Below are 14,506 nucleotides of genomic sequence, written 5' to 3' on the forward strand. Positions count from 1 at the left end.
GAATCTCCCCATTCATTAGTTGGATGATCCATCATAATTTGTCAAATTATTTGCATTGCGTTTACGTCCATGGTCCTAGTAGAACCCAAGCTTAAAATCACCTTCATTCCAAAAAAATTATCAGCTTTGATTGCAATAATATTTGAGAGTACAAAATGTGACTGATTATTACACAATTTCATTGGGTACATTCCAAAGTATGATGAATGGGTTGTCACTGATAAATAAAATAATAATAATAATAAATAAACAGAATGTCAAAAATTGATCTGATTATAAACAAACCAAATATAGTGGAATTTATATTTGATACAGTATTTTTATTTTACAAAAATAAATCCTCTTTTTGAATATGTTTGTTTGTATGTTTTTAAACTACACTTTTGAGATTGTATGTATAGATACATGTATGATTGATAGTAGAACCACTATTAAAAGTGTCCCTTAATAGGGATGTAATCTAAATGGGTTGGCTGTAGTGTTATAACTAACTATATACATATTGCCCCTAATTTTTTTTAATACATTAAAATATACATTACAGGTACATATAAAAATATATATTATATTATTTTTTTTCACTAGCATACTGTTTATTTATGCAAACTCCGTTTTCGGTAATGAAAATAAATATTATTATATTAAAAAATCCAAATATTATTAAAGCTGGAGGAAGGTAAAAATTAGTAGTACTAGTAGTATAGTATGTTGCATCCTCCATGGTTGCATCAGTCTACAATTATATAGAATTCGGTATTTGATTCATAAATTCACCTTTTGCACTCCATACGTTCATTTGAAAAACAGAACAACAGCGCCTCCTTTAATGATCCATATTTCGATGAAAAAACGTGTTTTTTTAGGCTAAAGTAAAGATAAAATAACCTGGATTTATCGTTATTTTTTTTATTAAAAATGATTAAAAGAGGACCTACAAGAATTGAACCAAGACTTGAAGATATTGATGAATTTGAACGTTTTAAGAAAGAACTTGAAAATAAACGACGAGAAAAGAACCAGGTTTCACATGCTAGCAACAACCCCGAACAATCGACATCTTCTCCCGCCGTACAGGACGCTGTTATGGAAGGTCTACCGTTAAGCCTAGGCCTAGTTCCAGATGCAAAACAAAAGCAAGACGAAATACACAGACGTATTGGTTATGACCCAACCCCTGTGCAGACTGCTTCTAATAGAATAGGAGAACTTAGAGATGGTGTATGAATCAAATTTCTAATACCGACAAAACTATTATATTTTTAGACTAAGCCAGGCGGCCTATTAATATTATTAGGCCCGGGCCTAGTAGTAGGCCTATTTATAGAGAAAAAAGTAATTCTCTATATTAAATTCATTCAGGCTACGACCATGGAGTAAAAAAAAAACACATTATACACAGTCAGTGTCACGTCGGTGGTGGCCAAAGAAAGGAAGCAATTGATGCCTATCTATCTAGGGAAAATGGAACTGTTAACAGATTTTAAACTATTCAGATACTTTAGTACCCTGTATCACTATCATACTAGGCCTAGGCCGAAAAAGGCTGGCTGCAAGAATTCTTTGAGATGTTTGTGGAGAAAAAGAGAGTTTTTTTTATAAAATGTGCTGGCATGACTTAAATATACACCAGGAACATCAAAACATGACATGAACAACATCAATTATGACTGTCATTTTACTACCGAAGAGTCAAAACTTAATTACTCCGTTTCAATACATTGTTACAAGTATAATTCAATCACCAGGCCTATTAAATGTGCTGGTATGAATTAGACACCAGGAACATCAAAACAAGACCGCTGGCTGGAAAAATATTAATCAACAACATCAATTATGACTCGTGCCAAACTTTAAAACTTAATTACTCCATTTCTATACATAATTGCATGTATTAAAATTATCATAATCACCAGGCCTATCATTTATTAAAATAAAAGCCAATTTATTCTGAAATCAAGTTTCATTACAAATTGAATAAGTTACTGAAAAATAACAAACTAGTTAATTAACTTGCGCTAGAATTGATATGAATTGAAAAATAAAATATGAATTTAAAGTTTTTAAGTTGACTCTGTATTAATTCAATTAAATCAATTATATTTTAGTGGTTTTGACCTGCATTAGTCAAATATTTTATGTGGTTTCGTTTCTTTTATTATATGATGCTTTTACGAAATGTAAGCCATTAGCCAACCCTTGTTTCAATTGTTGTTTCAGTGCCTGGATTAAAGTGAAATATGAAGGCGTGATCCCGCGTCTAAAAATCTATTATTCAAGACTGTATGCCAGAATTTATATTGGATACAACGGGGGACACTTTTTCTCCAGCTGGTCTGTAGTTTGAAAAGGGCACTTCTCCCAATAGGCCTATAAAAGATCGTTCGTACGAACTTTCAAATGCACAAAACCCAACCGACACCCACCCCTTTAAGAATTAGGCCCTATGAGTAGTGACATTGCGTTAAACTCCTACATTGATATTATATTGGCAACATTGGATGATCTCGATTTCTTCACCTATATATTAATATAATTATATACAAAGTAGTACTATACTATTTCTGCACACCTAATTATTGGATCACACGAAGTAATCAGTTATAAAATCGACGATACCAATTATTAGATAACAGAAATGTCACGTCAAGCTATTAAATTAACGACTTATTCAACGTTTTCCCCATTGTTGTTATACAGAGTCAAGGCACAAAGACAATAAATGTGCAAAACACATATGCACATGCTTTCATAGTTATTATAAGGTTAGAAAGTTGAAGTTTCATCTTGAGATTCGGCCGGCTACTTTATTTACTGATCAAACACAACAGAACATAAACCTAATTATTTTTACAATAAAAAAGCAAAGACTTTTGTGTGGCTATCAGTCGATGGTAGGTAGAGTCGATAAACCTTAATTATCATTATACCTCGATTGTAAATTTGTACAGGTAGTAAGTACTAATACAGTTTTAAAATTGAAGGAATTTAGGCCAACACACCTTCCGTCACCCACTTATAAAGGCTATTGTTATATTTGGCTGCATGGTTGAGTGACCTAAGCTCTATTCATTCAAATTCAACCTCAAGGCTTTTATTATTCATTATCTGTTCTGTAAATTCTTTTCAACAGTAGCGTGTTGTCAGTTCACACAACCATGGCTCATACTTGTTGAAGTTCTGACAAATCATCGAAATTAATACAATTTGATTCATATTTTTCCAGATGTTGCGTCTGAAACGAATACATAAACATGTCTGAATCACCAGAAAAACAACAGCAGAAAAAAACATCGAAAACTAAAGCATTTAAGAAAGGTAAGTTGAAGAAGTTTTAGCGTTGTGGGCGACAATAAAGGGCATATGACCGTTTCGGCCACAGACAGTTTCGGCCACAACAGATTTCTATGGCGCGCCATTCACGCATATATTAGACCGTGCTATTGTTTTTGCTATTAGTTATCGCATCTCATGCTTTGTTGGATAGTATTTTTTATGACGATTACTACCATTACAGTGTTATCATTCTTAACGTTATTCCACTACAATTTGCATTTATTAGATTTGTTGTTTCCATTCCAGTTTAGTTATATCATGGAGTCTTGGCGAAAAACAAATTCAACTGTCAGTGACACAGTTAAATACTCTCTTAGTACAGACGTATTAATAGTTTGGCTATGAAAAAAGAAATAGAAATGCTAAGAAAAAAAAAGAAATTTAATTAAAACGTTTTTCCTTCCATTGCTTAGGTGACCTAAGGAACAAAGAGGAATATCAGGAACTCACACATCAATACAAGCAGAATCAAGAAGAAAATTAGTGATAAAAAAAAATAAATTTAATAAAACTTTGTCATCTTCATTTGATTGGTTTTTAATACAACACAGGAGTAATTAAATGTTTTATTATGGAGCTCAGGTCATGTCTTAAGAACACAGGTGCATAAATAAAACGAACATATCAGACCCAACATAAAAATAATAATCGAGTAATTTGCGGCGATATGCATTTAACATATTTTAACATGTCAAAATACAGTACAAACAAAATGAGTAATAATTCGGATAAAAATGCGACTAAGGATAACATTTGTTGCGTTCAATGCGAACGTCAGAGGAAGTCCCCAAACTAATTACTAGGCCTATTATCAATTAATAATTGCTGCTATAAATATATTGAGCAAAACGTTGAATTGTATTATTTTTCAATAAATGCAAGTAAGTCAGTAAAACAACAACTTAAAAAATTCATTTTCATTTATCCACTAAACTGTACAAGTGTTGCTTAAACCACACTCCAGAAAAGAAAATATGAAAGAAATTTGCAGAAAGAAGCAACCAAACACTGTTATTTCAAAGTTCGGAACATCAGTAATTACTACGGAAATTCGGCCCAATATTTCGGACGTAGGGAAATGAAGATAAATAGGCTACTACGGAAATGATGGGGAATCCCCGGCAAAATGCAATGACTACGGACAAATCAACCACCCATATGACGGGGTTTTCCACGTACCTTCTCATGACGCACACAGTCAGAAATTCATTCCGAGCCTGTTCAGAAACATATCTAAAAAAAAATTCTTCAATGCCTTCGCATAATTCCTCTTGGGTAGTGGTGTTTTACTAATATTTCAAGTTCATTTTATTAGGTAAAATTTTACACGCAAAAACAACGCAGGCATTTCTATTAACATTTATTTACCAGTGTTTCATTTACATCTTACAACAAATTAATTCTTAATAATTATATACTTTCTTCAATTGTTTCTTCCGATAAAATAAATCGTATTCTTAACCACTTTGTTCTTCCGTTTCTTATTCCTTCAAAGTTATATTTATTGTACACAATAAAATTAGTATATATCCCTACGTACTTCAATTCGTTTTATATTTATAGAAAAATGTACATACAATTAGTATCACTTAGGCCTCATTCAATTCATTTCTTTTATTTGTAAAAACTATACATTTTAATTTCAACCGTATTGTATTTTTTGTACTCTGAAATATCGGTATCTACGTAATTCTTCGTTTCTTATCTCATCATGCCACCTAGCTACAAAATACGTGTTAGTATTTTATTTTCATTATTAATTAATTAATTAATTAATTGCCAAGTTTGTCTGTGTCCGTGTTTTCCTGTGTAAAAACAAAAGTAAAACGCAATGAAATCGATAATCCTGTATTACATTGTCGTGTCTCATTGTTCCCCTATCAATGGCACTATGGGCGTTCCATAGATATGGTAGTAATATTGTCTGTGGCCGAAATTGTCTGTGGCCGAAGTTGGCCTAATCCCAATAAAGTCCTTTAAAATGACGCATTATTTGACAAGAACCTTTTGGGAATACAATCTGTGAATTGTAAAATGGAGGAATTACCCATTCTCTTAATGGCTGTAGCCTAGGCCACCGATACAAAATACTTTCTGCAGGAATATACGGCTATTCCTAAATCTTTGGCTGTTGCAGTTAGTACCGCAAAACAAAATAATAATAACAAAAATAAGAATTAAATATTTTACCCGATTCTTTGACAAAAGGCAATTGCTTTATTTGATGTTTAGTTACTTAAACTTTTGTTCTGTTTCTTCATATTTCTTTGATGAATATAGTTTATTTTCAACTTTCTGTGAAAGATATTTTTGTATATGGTCATGTTGAGAATTAAAACACTCTCTCACTGCACCATACGCATACGTCGGTCTGGATTCATCATTCCGGTAAAAACGCGTGATGACCGCGCAGAGTCACTAAAGATGAAACAGATTATAATAAGAGAACAAGGATATTTGTTTTTTTTTAATTGGTTAGGCCTAGTGTGTGTGTTTTAGTTAGTGATTCAACTAAACAAAATAGACAATGCCATGGCCGTGTTTTATCAAACCTCTTGAGTGTCAATGAATAGTTATTATTCTGACATAATTATTTACTTTGACCTATGTTTAGGTGTTTGAGGAGTTACCGTATTACAGGCTATTATCTAGTTTAATATGTTTTTACGCTTTAATGTAACCCTAGGGAGAGTCTCCATCGATACATGCATTCATTTTGTAATGTTAGAGTCGAATCTATTGTACAATATTGACAATTTGGGAGGGGAAACAACAGATTAGGAGTGTCCATCGTTCAAAATGATGAATGAAGCCTGAAGTCATTCCACCACTATTGTAGATAGGGGCCTATAATAACAATTAGTATTATAGTACAGTACAAAATAGATTAATATTATCGTCGACTTCAGCTTATAGTATTACCAGACTGTAGAACTGGTCAGTCCTATATAAAAATGTTGTATTTGCGGTTTCTATCTAAAATAATAGTTCATTTATTACAGCAATTATTTAATAATTTCGTAAATTATTCTTTATTAAAAATATTCCGCGTTTCTACAGTAGTTACAATAAATTAGCTGGCTTCTTTAAGAGAGAAAGTTACACGACAAAATATGGAAATTAATTGTATTTGGTAAAGATAGATGAAATTAGATTGGTCATTCCTCCCTATGCAATTCCGTTTATGTCCACAAAGCTATATAGTGTACATTATTTTTCAATGAGCTACATCCCAGACAGTAGTATAAAAAAGAAAATTAAAACAGAGCTAACGAATTTTACAATCAACTAGGTCTATTATAGGTCTATCTTCCACATTATTTACTGTATGAAATGATGAGGTTAAGTAGTATGTATAAAGGTTAACTGTTCCAAAATCATGTTTATTGAAATTAATAACTACTGGTTTGATAGATATTTAGCAGTTTAGTAGGCCTACTATATCCTGATATTCGTTGAAGTCTTTAAAAAGAGTATATTATATAAAAGAATACAGTATTTATTTTGCCCAGTTGACTTGCTGACTTCTTAATCGACGTGGTAAAATAAATAAGTCTGCTTTGAACACCAAAGGTTATATAAATACGCTTTATGTTTTAGAAACAAAATTTTGTAAAGAAGTGGTTTTTTATTTATTCAAAATCAGTAAAGAATTGGCATAGTAGAGTGTTTATGAATTGACACCGTTTGGTATGTAGCGTCTATACAGAAACGATCAAGCTTTGTATACAATAATCCTTCAACAATTTCTTTTCAATTTGTTAATATTTGGCTTTGAACCTACTTGATTATTGACTAGGCTTAGTAGCAGCTAGGCTTAAGCTGAAAAGCCAGTTTTATTTCTATAACAAAAACTGAAAAATACCTTAGTTCGCTGCCACTAGAGAATCAAACTTGATACCCTAACTATTTTAAACCGATGTATTCAAAATCAGGTCTATAGAATGTTGGTTTTCTGGCAGTCGCTTAACAACATACAGTCATGTAGGCCTATTTTGTTTGTGGGTTCGTTTTAAATAATTATGTACGGCAACCAACAACCTTTCTGCTTCTGTTTCGAACCTCATCTGGTATTTGGTTGTCCTGACAATGGTATGACCTAACAATGCGCGTCCCCTGTTATAATATGGTCTATTCGTCTATTTATTTATTTGTTTGTTTATTTGTTATTTTTACGGTATCTTAATTAATGTAACTAGTTTTTAGTGGCCCCCAATCACAAGCCCTTGGGTTTCTTGGAGGTTCCTTTTATCGTTTAAAATATGTTTTTACTCCTCGCTGTTTTTGTTTGTTTATGAGATGAATCAAGAAATGTATGTTATGTGATTAGGTTATAAAAATGTACGTAGCATTATCACCGCTAAAACTACCGTTTTAAGCAAAAATATTGTAAGTTACAGTACGTATCCACGTTGTTATGTCGTTTTTTCTTGATAAAGGATAGTGAATTAGCTGTATTCATGTAAAATATCCTCTTTTTTTATAGATTTGTTTAAAAAAAATCTTGTTTACAGGTACTTCGTCATATTATTGCTGTTGAAGAAAATAAATGTTTGCGTTGAATTGAATTGATTTGTTTGTTTGTTACAGGGTTTTTGGTATACAGTATATTAAACGAGGTATTATATACTTGTCTTTTGTATTGTAACATCAAACGTGGGAATGTTGTCACCCATTCAGAATTTTATAAAAAATCGTTTGGAATTTCAATTTGTTGAAAACACGCAAAAATGCGAAAAGTAAACGTTGGTAATATAACGTTTTCGTTCGTGAAAACCAAGTGGATTGAAACGTAACAAAACTGTTTATTAATTATTAATAAATTGAAATGTTTTCTTTGCAGGAATTTCAAAACTGGTAAAGAGTCCTAAGAAGTCACACCCTGGGACAACAACCTTTGATGGAAGTAGCGGAAGTGGTAGTGGATCTGCAACTTTGGGCCACGGCTACAGAACAGGACAAAACAAGAACCAAGATGGTATACTCAAACGTAGCAGATCATTGAATCAAATTGACACCAAGGATGATGATGACACCGAGAGTCTTAATTCGGCAGCGACTATCAGTGTCTTTAGAAGTGTACATTTTGACAGTACTAAAAACCTAGAAGAAGGCAGGATATCTGATGCTGGATGGGCTTCTTCCAAAGCTTCCACTTCAAACGGCAACGTAGTGCCGCCACAAGTAATAGTACATGATTCTGATTATATACAACCAAACGCCATACCTGGTCAGCAGTATGGGAGTTCAGATCATGTTTCCAGAGGTCATAGGTCAGCGACTCTTCCTCGTAATGTTAAACTTCGGTCATTCAGTGACAGTAGTGAAGATAAAAACGAATCAATTGATAATGGTAGGAGTGAAAGACAAGATCAATTTAAACGATCACAGTCAACTCCAAGCGCAAGAGAATTAGATAATCTTGGAGTAATTAAACTTGTGGCAAGCAGTCAGAACATTGCAAGCTCTCCCGTATCAACTCCTCAGACCGTGACAACAGTTCCTATTCAAAGTCCTCAACAAGATTTACAGAGAGTGCAAGGTATACCTCCCGTCCAACTAAAGGAATTGGAGGAACGAATCGAGAGAAAGGTTAGAAGAACTGTGGATAAAATATTACGGAAGCAAAGGGAAACTGGCGCTCCATCACTTTCTGGTACAAATCAGAAGCTGACAGTTTGGGAATGTATGGTTCTTGAGATTCAGCGAGTAATGGAGACATTATACATTGAGAAGGTTCAGAAAGAACGACATCTGATACGCAAGGAAATAATCAAGAAACTTGAAGCTGAGAAACCTCCAACTCAGGAAAGTGAAACACAGGCTAATTTAACGGTTGTCGAAGCAAGACCATTTATTCAACCGCTGGAAGTGAAACATACAGATTTCGTTTCACAGACTGACGCCATTCCAGAACCGGAACTGTCTATTTTGAAAACCCAGACGGACGACGTTAGTCAATACAACATATCGTCACAAACAAGAGAATTAGAAGAGATTGGTATCATTGAATCACTTAAAGCAAGACTACAGAATCTCCAAACAGATTACGATCATTTACGTAGGCAGTATAATAGTAAGCTTGAGGAGATGGAAGAAATACGCATGGAAATTAGTACGTACAATAGACCAACATCCAATCTTGTAACAATAACAGAAGAAACACCAACCTATACTTCTGGAACACAAACGAAGGAACTCACTGAAACGGACATTATTCGTAATCTTCAGAAAAGGTTATTTGATTTAGAGAAGGAACACAGTCGAATTGAGATCTTGTATGAGGAGAAAGTAACAGAGATCAATACACTGACATTAGAGTTTCAACAAAATATAATGAATCTTGAAGGTCAGATTAAACAAGTACCTAATACGTCAAATGTCAAAGTTCAAGTTAGCCCTGACGCATATGATTCAGGTATTCAGACCTATGTTAAAACATCTGATCTCTGGACGTACACTGATGCTGGTAAGCAATATCCAGACTCATCTGACCTTCAAATCCAGGTGAACAAAGTTACCAGAGACGAAGGATCTTCGACAATCGAAACACCACGTTTTAACATTGGTGTCCAATGCTCACCGGCTACCAAGGACGCTTCAGACTCAACTATACTTTCATTGTCAGATCTAGAAGAAATCGAAGAATTTGCTAGTCTGTATCATCAGAGAGAACAAACTGAAATCGTAACAAAGACAGTTCGGTCAGAAACTCCTGAGCTGCCAGACAATACATTGTTTCTGAAGTACCTTGAGACATCCGGAAACCGAAGTGACGATGTTGTTACAGCTGCTGGTGTTCTTCTAAAGTCAGACAAGCCACACACTGTGTCTTTAGAATCGATGAGGTATATGGATGTTGAGACAAGCACAGATCAGTCATCAGGTGAATCATCTGGTTATTATTCAAATATGATAGACAGGAACGGATTAGGCGAAAGTAGTCATACAATGTCTTCACTCAAGTTTACCAGTTTACAAGACACGAGACAAGCAGATACTAATTATGGTAACAACAACGGGAATGGTTATTTTTCTAACAGAGACATGAATGGTGACAGCAGACAACATAACCCCTCAATGTCTGGGACCTATCTCTTTGACACTGAAAGAAGAACAACAAAACTCACAAGTACTCCTCAAAGTGAAGATCACGATTATTCGTTTGAAGTAAGCACTTCAAGTATGGGACGACCAAGCTTTGGGTCAAATGTTTCCGCCAGCTCTGATAGGCCAAGAAGATTCTTAAAATATGGAGTTACTGGTCAACAATATCATCCAGTGGTCGATTTGAGGTCACCTACCTACGTTCCAGGACCGTGAGTGATGTATCTAATATATTTGAAGTATGGCATAACTGGTCAGAAACCTTTTCAATGGATTTGTTTAATAAACAATATTTTAAAAGAAAGCATCAAATTCGAACTTGGCCGTAGAGGTTAAATATTTATTTTTACTTCGATTCTAGTCTCATGTGCTGGATACAGTATCGGGTGATTGATATTTGATAAGACATTATCCGCTGATGCATTTATTTATGAAAAAAGCACAATTACTTAATGGCAGTGGGAAAAGGTTAGGCCTTACATGGTGTCTTGAAACTACCGATTACCGCATAGTCAGTGAAAGAATTCCAGAAAACGTAGCGTTTAAGTGGAAAGCAAGCTTTGCTACTCAAATCCGAAAAAAAGTGAAAACACTAAACAACCACAATGTAATTATTATTTTTTATAAAGGCTTAAATTGGTATTGAAATAAGTCTCATATTACATACTAGCCTATTAGTACAGTAGCATTATTTACATAATATATTATAACCTTTTGTGTCAGGCCAATTGATGCAGTAAACTTTATAATAATAGTATAGTAGGTCTAATCAATAGTTTAGAAGTGATAATAATAATAATAATATATAATTGTAAATATTACAGTAACCAAAATAATATCGCATACTACTAGCAACAAAATTGTATTATCTAAAACTAGAGCTGTTTTATATTTAACCATAATTAAATAGCATGATTGGTGATTGGCATATATATAAATCTATAATATTTTATGGACTTTCACATTAACACGAATACTGAATTGTACTTTCGTTAGAAATGAACATTCGATTTGCATCACATTTTACTTTGTACATTATTATACATTGTTATATCATTTGCCAATTCTGTATAGGTGGATGTTTTGAAGTATAAAGAAGTAAATATCCTTCAATCTGCATAGATAGTTGAAAGATTGATACAATTTCAGCCACTATCTATCATCAAGATATTGTTAATAAATGGCATCGTTTGCTTAACAGTAGTGCCTTATTGTGCCGATTTCTTGGTTAATTTATCTTTAATATTAATGATGCTTAAACAATGATTATATACGGGGACTATAATCTTTCAAAATACTCAAAATCCACCTTCCGAACAGTATCATAGGTGGAGTATATTTTCTAAAAATTATTAAATAATAAAAGATATGACCAAAAAAGGATGTAAGGCCTTTTCTGATTTAATAGTCACTAGTGTTTGTGAACTATAGTTTCATCCGGCCTAAATAGGGAAGTTACTTTTTACTAAAATTGTATTATTAGAATGGCAGATGAATATGTATAAAGGCTACTAACATAAATATGTATTATAAGATGGTGGTATATGAATAAAACTTGGAAAACATTTTAAAAAGATGCGTTTTATTTTACAATGAACTTTTTTTATTAATAGGTATAATTTTAATAAATATAGGCCTATCGGAGTTTTCTTTTTAGTTGGGTTGGAGATAAAGAGATACTCACAAAAACTTACATAGACGTGTTAGCTTTCGAGACCCTATCGGTTTTTTAAAGTCCCCCGAAAATATTTGCAAGTTAACTTGTGACTTTTAAATGTTATGCAATGTTCCCAGCAAATAAAGATGTGGTTTAAAATGTGCCATAGACAACGTAAATGACATGCAGTCTGGTAAACTGTGTTTAACTTGTTGAAAACTCCGAATCAGCATCAGTTCACACGTCACCCCAGCATGTCTACCGTAAAGTGATGAGTTGCAGGAATATTGTGGATTACAAAAGCAATCCTGTGTAGAAAAACAGCATAGAATTGAATATTATTATTATTGTCACTCGTCTACTTTACCTTTAACATTCAGCAAATATGATGCAAAAAAGTGGCCTCTTCGTAGTTTTCATTTACTATCAAACATTCGCACCACACAGGCCAAATTTCACCACCATCACCATTCGTTTCATTGGGTGTATTTCACAACAAACATACACCACAACAATAAAGATGTATTTTCCCCGCAAAACATGGTGTATTAAAAAATGTTTTTAAATATTTTTGTTTTTTGTTTAGAGGAAAATAGGCCTATATCTTTGTTTTTCTATAAAATATTATATTTTCTTGAAGGAAGAAAAGAAATGGTCTGTTGAAAATAATTTGATTTACATTTTCTCTTCCAACTGCAGTTCTTCAGCGATGAATGCAAGCACAGCCGTTGAATATTCCTTATTTCTTTCACTGGAATTAAACTCTCCATAAAGGTCGACATTCACAATGTTCCCTTCGGTAGTAGTCCCACCACCAAGACACATACGCAATCCGTTATTGATTCGAACAGTAACAAACTATATAAAAAATGCCAAACAAAACTATAGTTTTATATTATATCCCATTAAACAAATGCACCGGCATAATGTCTGCATTTTATCACATTCTGACAGCAGCCAAGAAGACTCCTTGTAGTAATATTGTTTATTTTGTGTATGGAGTTTTGTCAAGACCATACATTAAAAACGAAGAATGATTTACTAGACGGCTGTCAGCATTGAGTAATTTAAATTGTTAGCTAGGCCTAACTGAAGACTAACCAAATATTCGGTGTGATCATATCACCGACAAATTCTACATACTTGTCTGCCAAACAAAATTTAGAGCCGAAAAATTAACAACACACAATACTTCTCTAATGTTGAGAACAAGAAAAATCCTAACAGGTAACACAATATTATAACTGGCCTAAAGTTTTACTTACAAAGTATAGACAGACAAAATTTAATGTCTATGATGGCAGTGAAATGTATTTTTGTATGTAAAATGTTAAATCGAAATAAGTATTTTCCGAAAAATAGTTTTTTTGAAACAATGAGGCATTCGAAATATATAAATTGTGAACAATTAATTTTATACAGTACCAAAAATAGTGCTCTACAGCAAAATATTCATAGAATACATTTTTTATATATTATATTGCAAACGTCAAATACTTATATTCGTTTTTAACAAGATATTCCATTAGACATTGAATATATACCAATAAATAAATAAAATAATAGTAGAAAGGTTCAACAATTCAGAAAGTGGGTTTCCAAACTAAACGTTTTCATAGTGAACAATTTCAACAAAAATCAACAATTCAACCAATGGTGTTTATACAATTGTGTTTGTGCTTAAATATTGATGCTCTCTGAAACAGCCGCCCTATGATATTAAATCTTTATTATAATGTTTTTCAAAATAAAAAAAAAAAACCCAAAAGCTAAAATAATACAGCATTGCAGAGATGGCTGTTGCAAATACGATAGACACTTACCTTCTTATCAAGAAGCTTAGTAAGGAAATTCCTAAGTCTTTCCTGGAAGGAATCTGGAACGTTGTTTGCTGGTATATTAGTATCAATGACACAAAGAGGCATGTTTACCGTGACTACGTTATTCTATTATTCGTAGCTCAATTTAACCACAAAAGAAATATGCAGACGTCTTATACAGAAAGATAAATGCTTTTAACTGGTACGTTAGTTAAATTTAATCGTCCCTTCCCTGTTTATAATAACTGGTTGATTTAGATCTAATAATTTTAGGCTACATAATAATTATTTATTAAAGATGTATTGTCCCTTTGACTAATTCCAAAAAAAAAAAAAAAAGATGTTGAAAAAAGTGGGTCATTTTGAAGTATCATATAATAGTTATTAACTTTCACCAAAAAATAGTCGAAAAAAAAATCATTGAACTGAAATACAGACGTTTTTTTAGTTCAAAAAATAACAAAAAGTTTTCGATCAAAATCTCATAATGCAACGCGCTTACTTGGCTACTCTGTATGCACAATCATAAAACTTCCTCGCGATCTGTGTGAGAACACCTTCTCAACCGTGACGAGTTGTAAACAATCCT

At 32.9% G+C, this 14,506-nt stretch overlaps 3 protein-coding genes across 3 annotated transcripts; 2 read left to right on the forward strand and 1 right to left on the reverse strand.

The window, feature by feature from the left end:
- Positions 1 to 915: 915 nt before the first annotated feature.
- Positions 916 to 1,224, forward strand: LOC140047698 (anaphase-promoting complex subunit CDC26-like). The gene has a single exon (XM_072092736.1). It carries the CDS (start codon positions 916 to 918, stop codon positions 1,222 to 1,224), a length of 309 nt encoding a protein of 102 aa, XP_071948837.1.
- A 1,920-nt stretch (positions 1,225 to 3,144) lies between these two features.
- Positions 3,145 to 11,835, forward strand: LOC140046925 (uncharacterized). Its single transcript, XM_072091686.1, has 2 exons — positions 3,145 to 3,315; positions 8,177 to 11,835. Exons 1-2 carry the CDS (start codon positions 3,252 to 3,254, stop codon positions 10,654 to 10,656), a joined length of 2,544 nt encoding a protein of 847 aa, XP_071947787.1. The 5' UTR covers positions 3,145 to 3,251; the 3' UTR covers positions 10,657 to 11,835.
- A 151-nt stretch (positions 11,836 to 11,986) lies between these two features.
- On the reverse strand, positions 11,987 to 14,242 carry LOC140046926 (D-dopachrome decarboxylase-like protein). The gene is made up of 3 exons (XM_072091688.1): positions 13,921 to 14,242; positions 12,777 to 12,955; positions 11,987 to 12,405 (listed from the first exon to the last, which is right to left on the reverse strand). Exons 1-3 carry the CDS (start codon positions 14,020 to 14,022, stop codon positions 12,342 to 12,344), a joined length of 345 nt encoding a protein of 114 aa, XP_071947789.1. The 5' UTR covers positions 14,023 to 14,242; the 3' UTR covers positions 11,987 to 12,341.
- Between the last annotated feature and the right edge of the window lie 264 nt (positions 14,243 to 14,506).

Source organism: Antedon mediterranea, chromosome 4 (genome assembly GCF_964355755.1).
Source record: "Antedon mediterranea chromosome 4, ecAntMedi1.1, whole genome shotgun sequence".
NCBI lineage: Eukaryota > Metazoa > Echinodermata > Crinoidea > Comatulida > Antedonidae > Antedon > Antedon mediterranea.

What these genes read in the sequence shown, in the direction of transcription:
- LOC140047698 (XM_072092736.1), top strand. Translation starts at nt 916, where the DNA reads ATGATTAAAAGAGGACCTACAAGAATTGAACCAAGACTTGAAGATATT.
- LOC140046925 (XM_072091686.1), top strand. Translation starts at nt 3,252, where the DNA reads ATGTCTGAATCACCAGAAAAACAACAGCAGAAAAAAACATCGAAAACT. An exon ending in AACTAAAGCATTTAAGAAAG is followed by an intron (nt 3,316 to 8,176) that starts GTAAGTTGAAGA and finishes TTTTCTTTGCAG; the next exon opens with GAATTTCAAAACTGGTAAAG.
- LOC140046926 (XM_072091688.1), bottom strand. Translation starts at nt 14,022, where the DNA reads ATGCCTCTTTGTGTCATTGATACTAATATACCAGCAAACAACGTTCCA. An exon ending in CTAAGCTTCTTGATAAGAAG is followed by an intron (nt 12,956 to 13,920) that starts GTAAGTGTCTAT and finishes TTTTTTATATAG; the next exon opens with TTTGTTACTGTTCGAATCAA. An exon ending in CTGCAGTTGGAAGAGAAAAT is followed by an intron (nt 12,406 to 12,776) that starts GTAAATCAAATT and finishes TTTTCTACACAG; the next exon opens with GATTGCTTTTGTAATCCACA.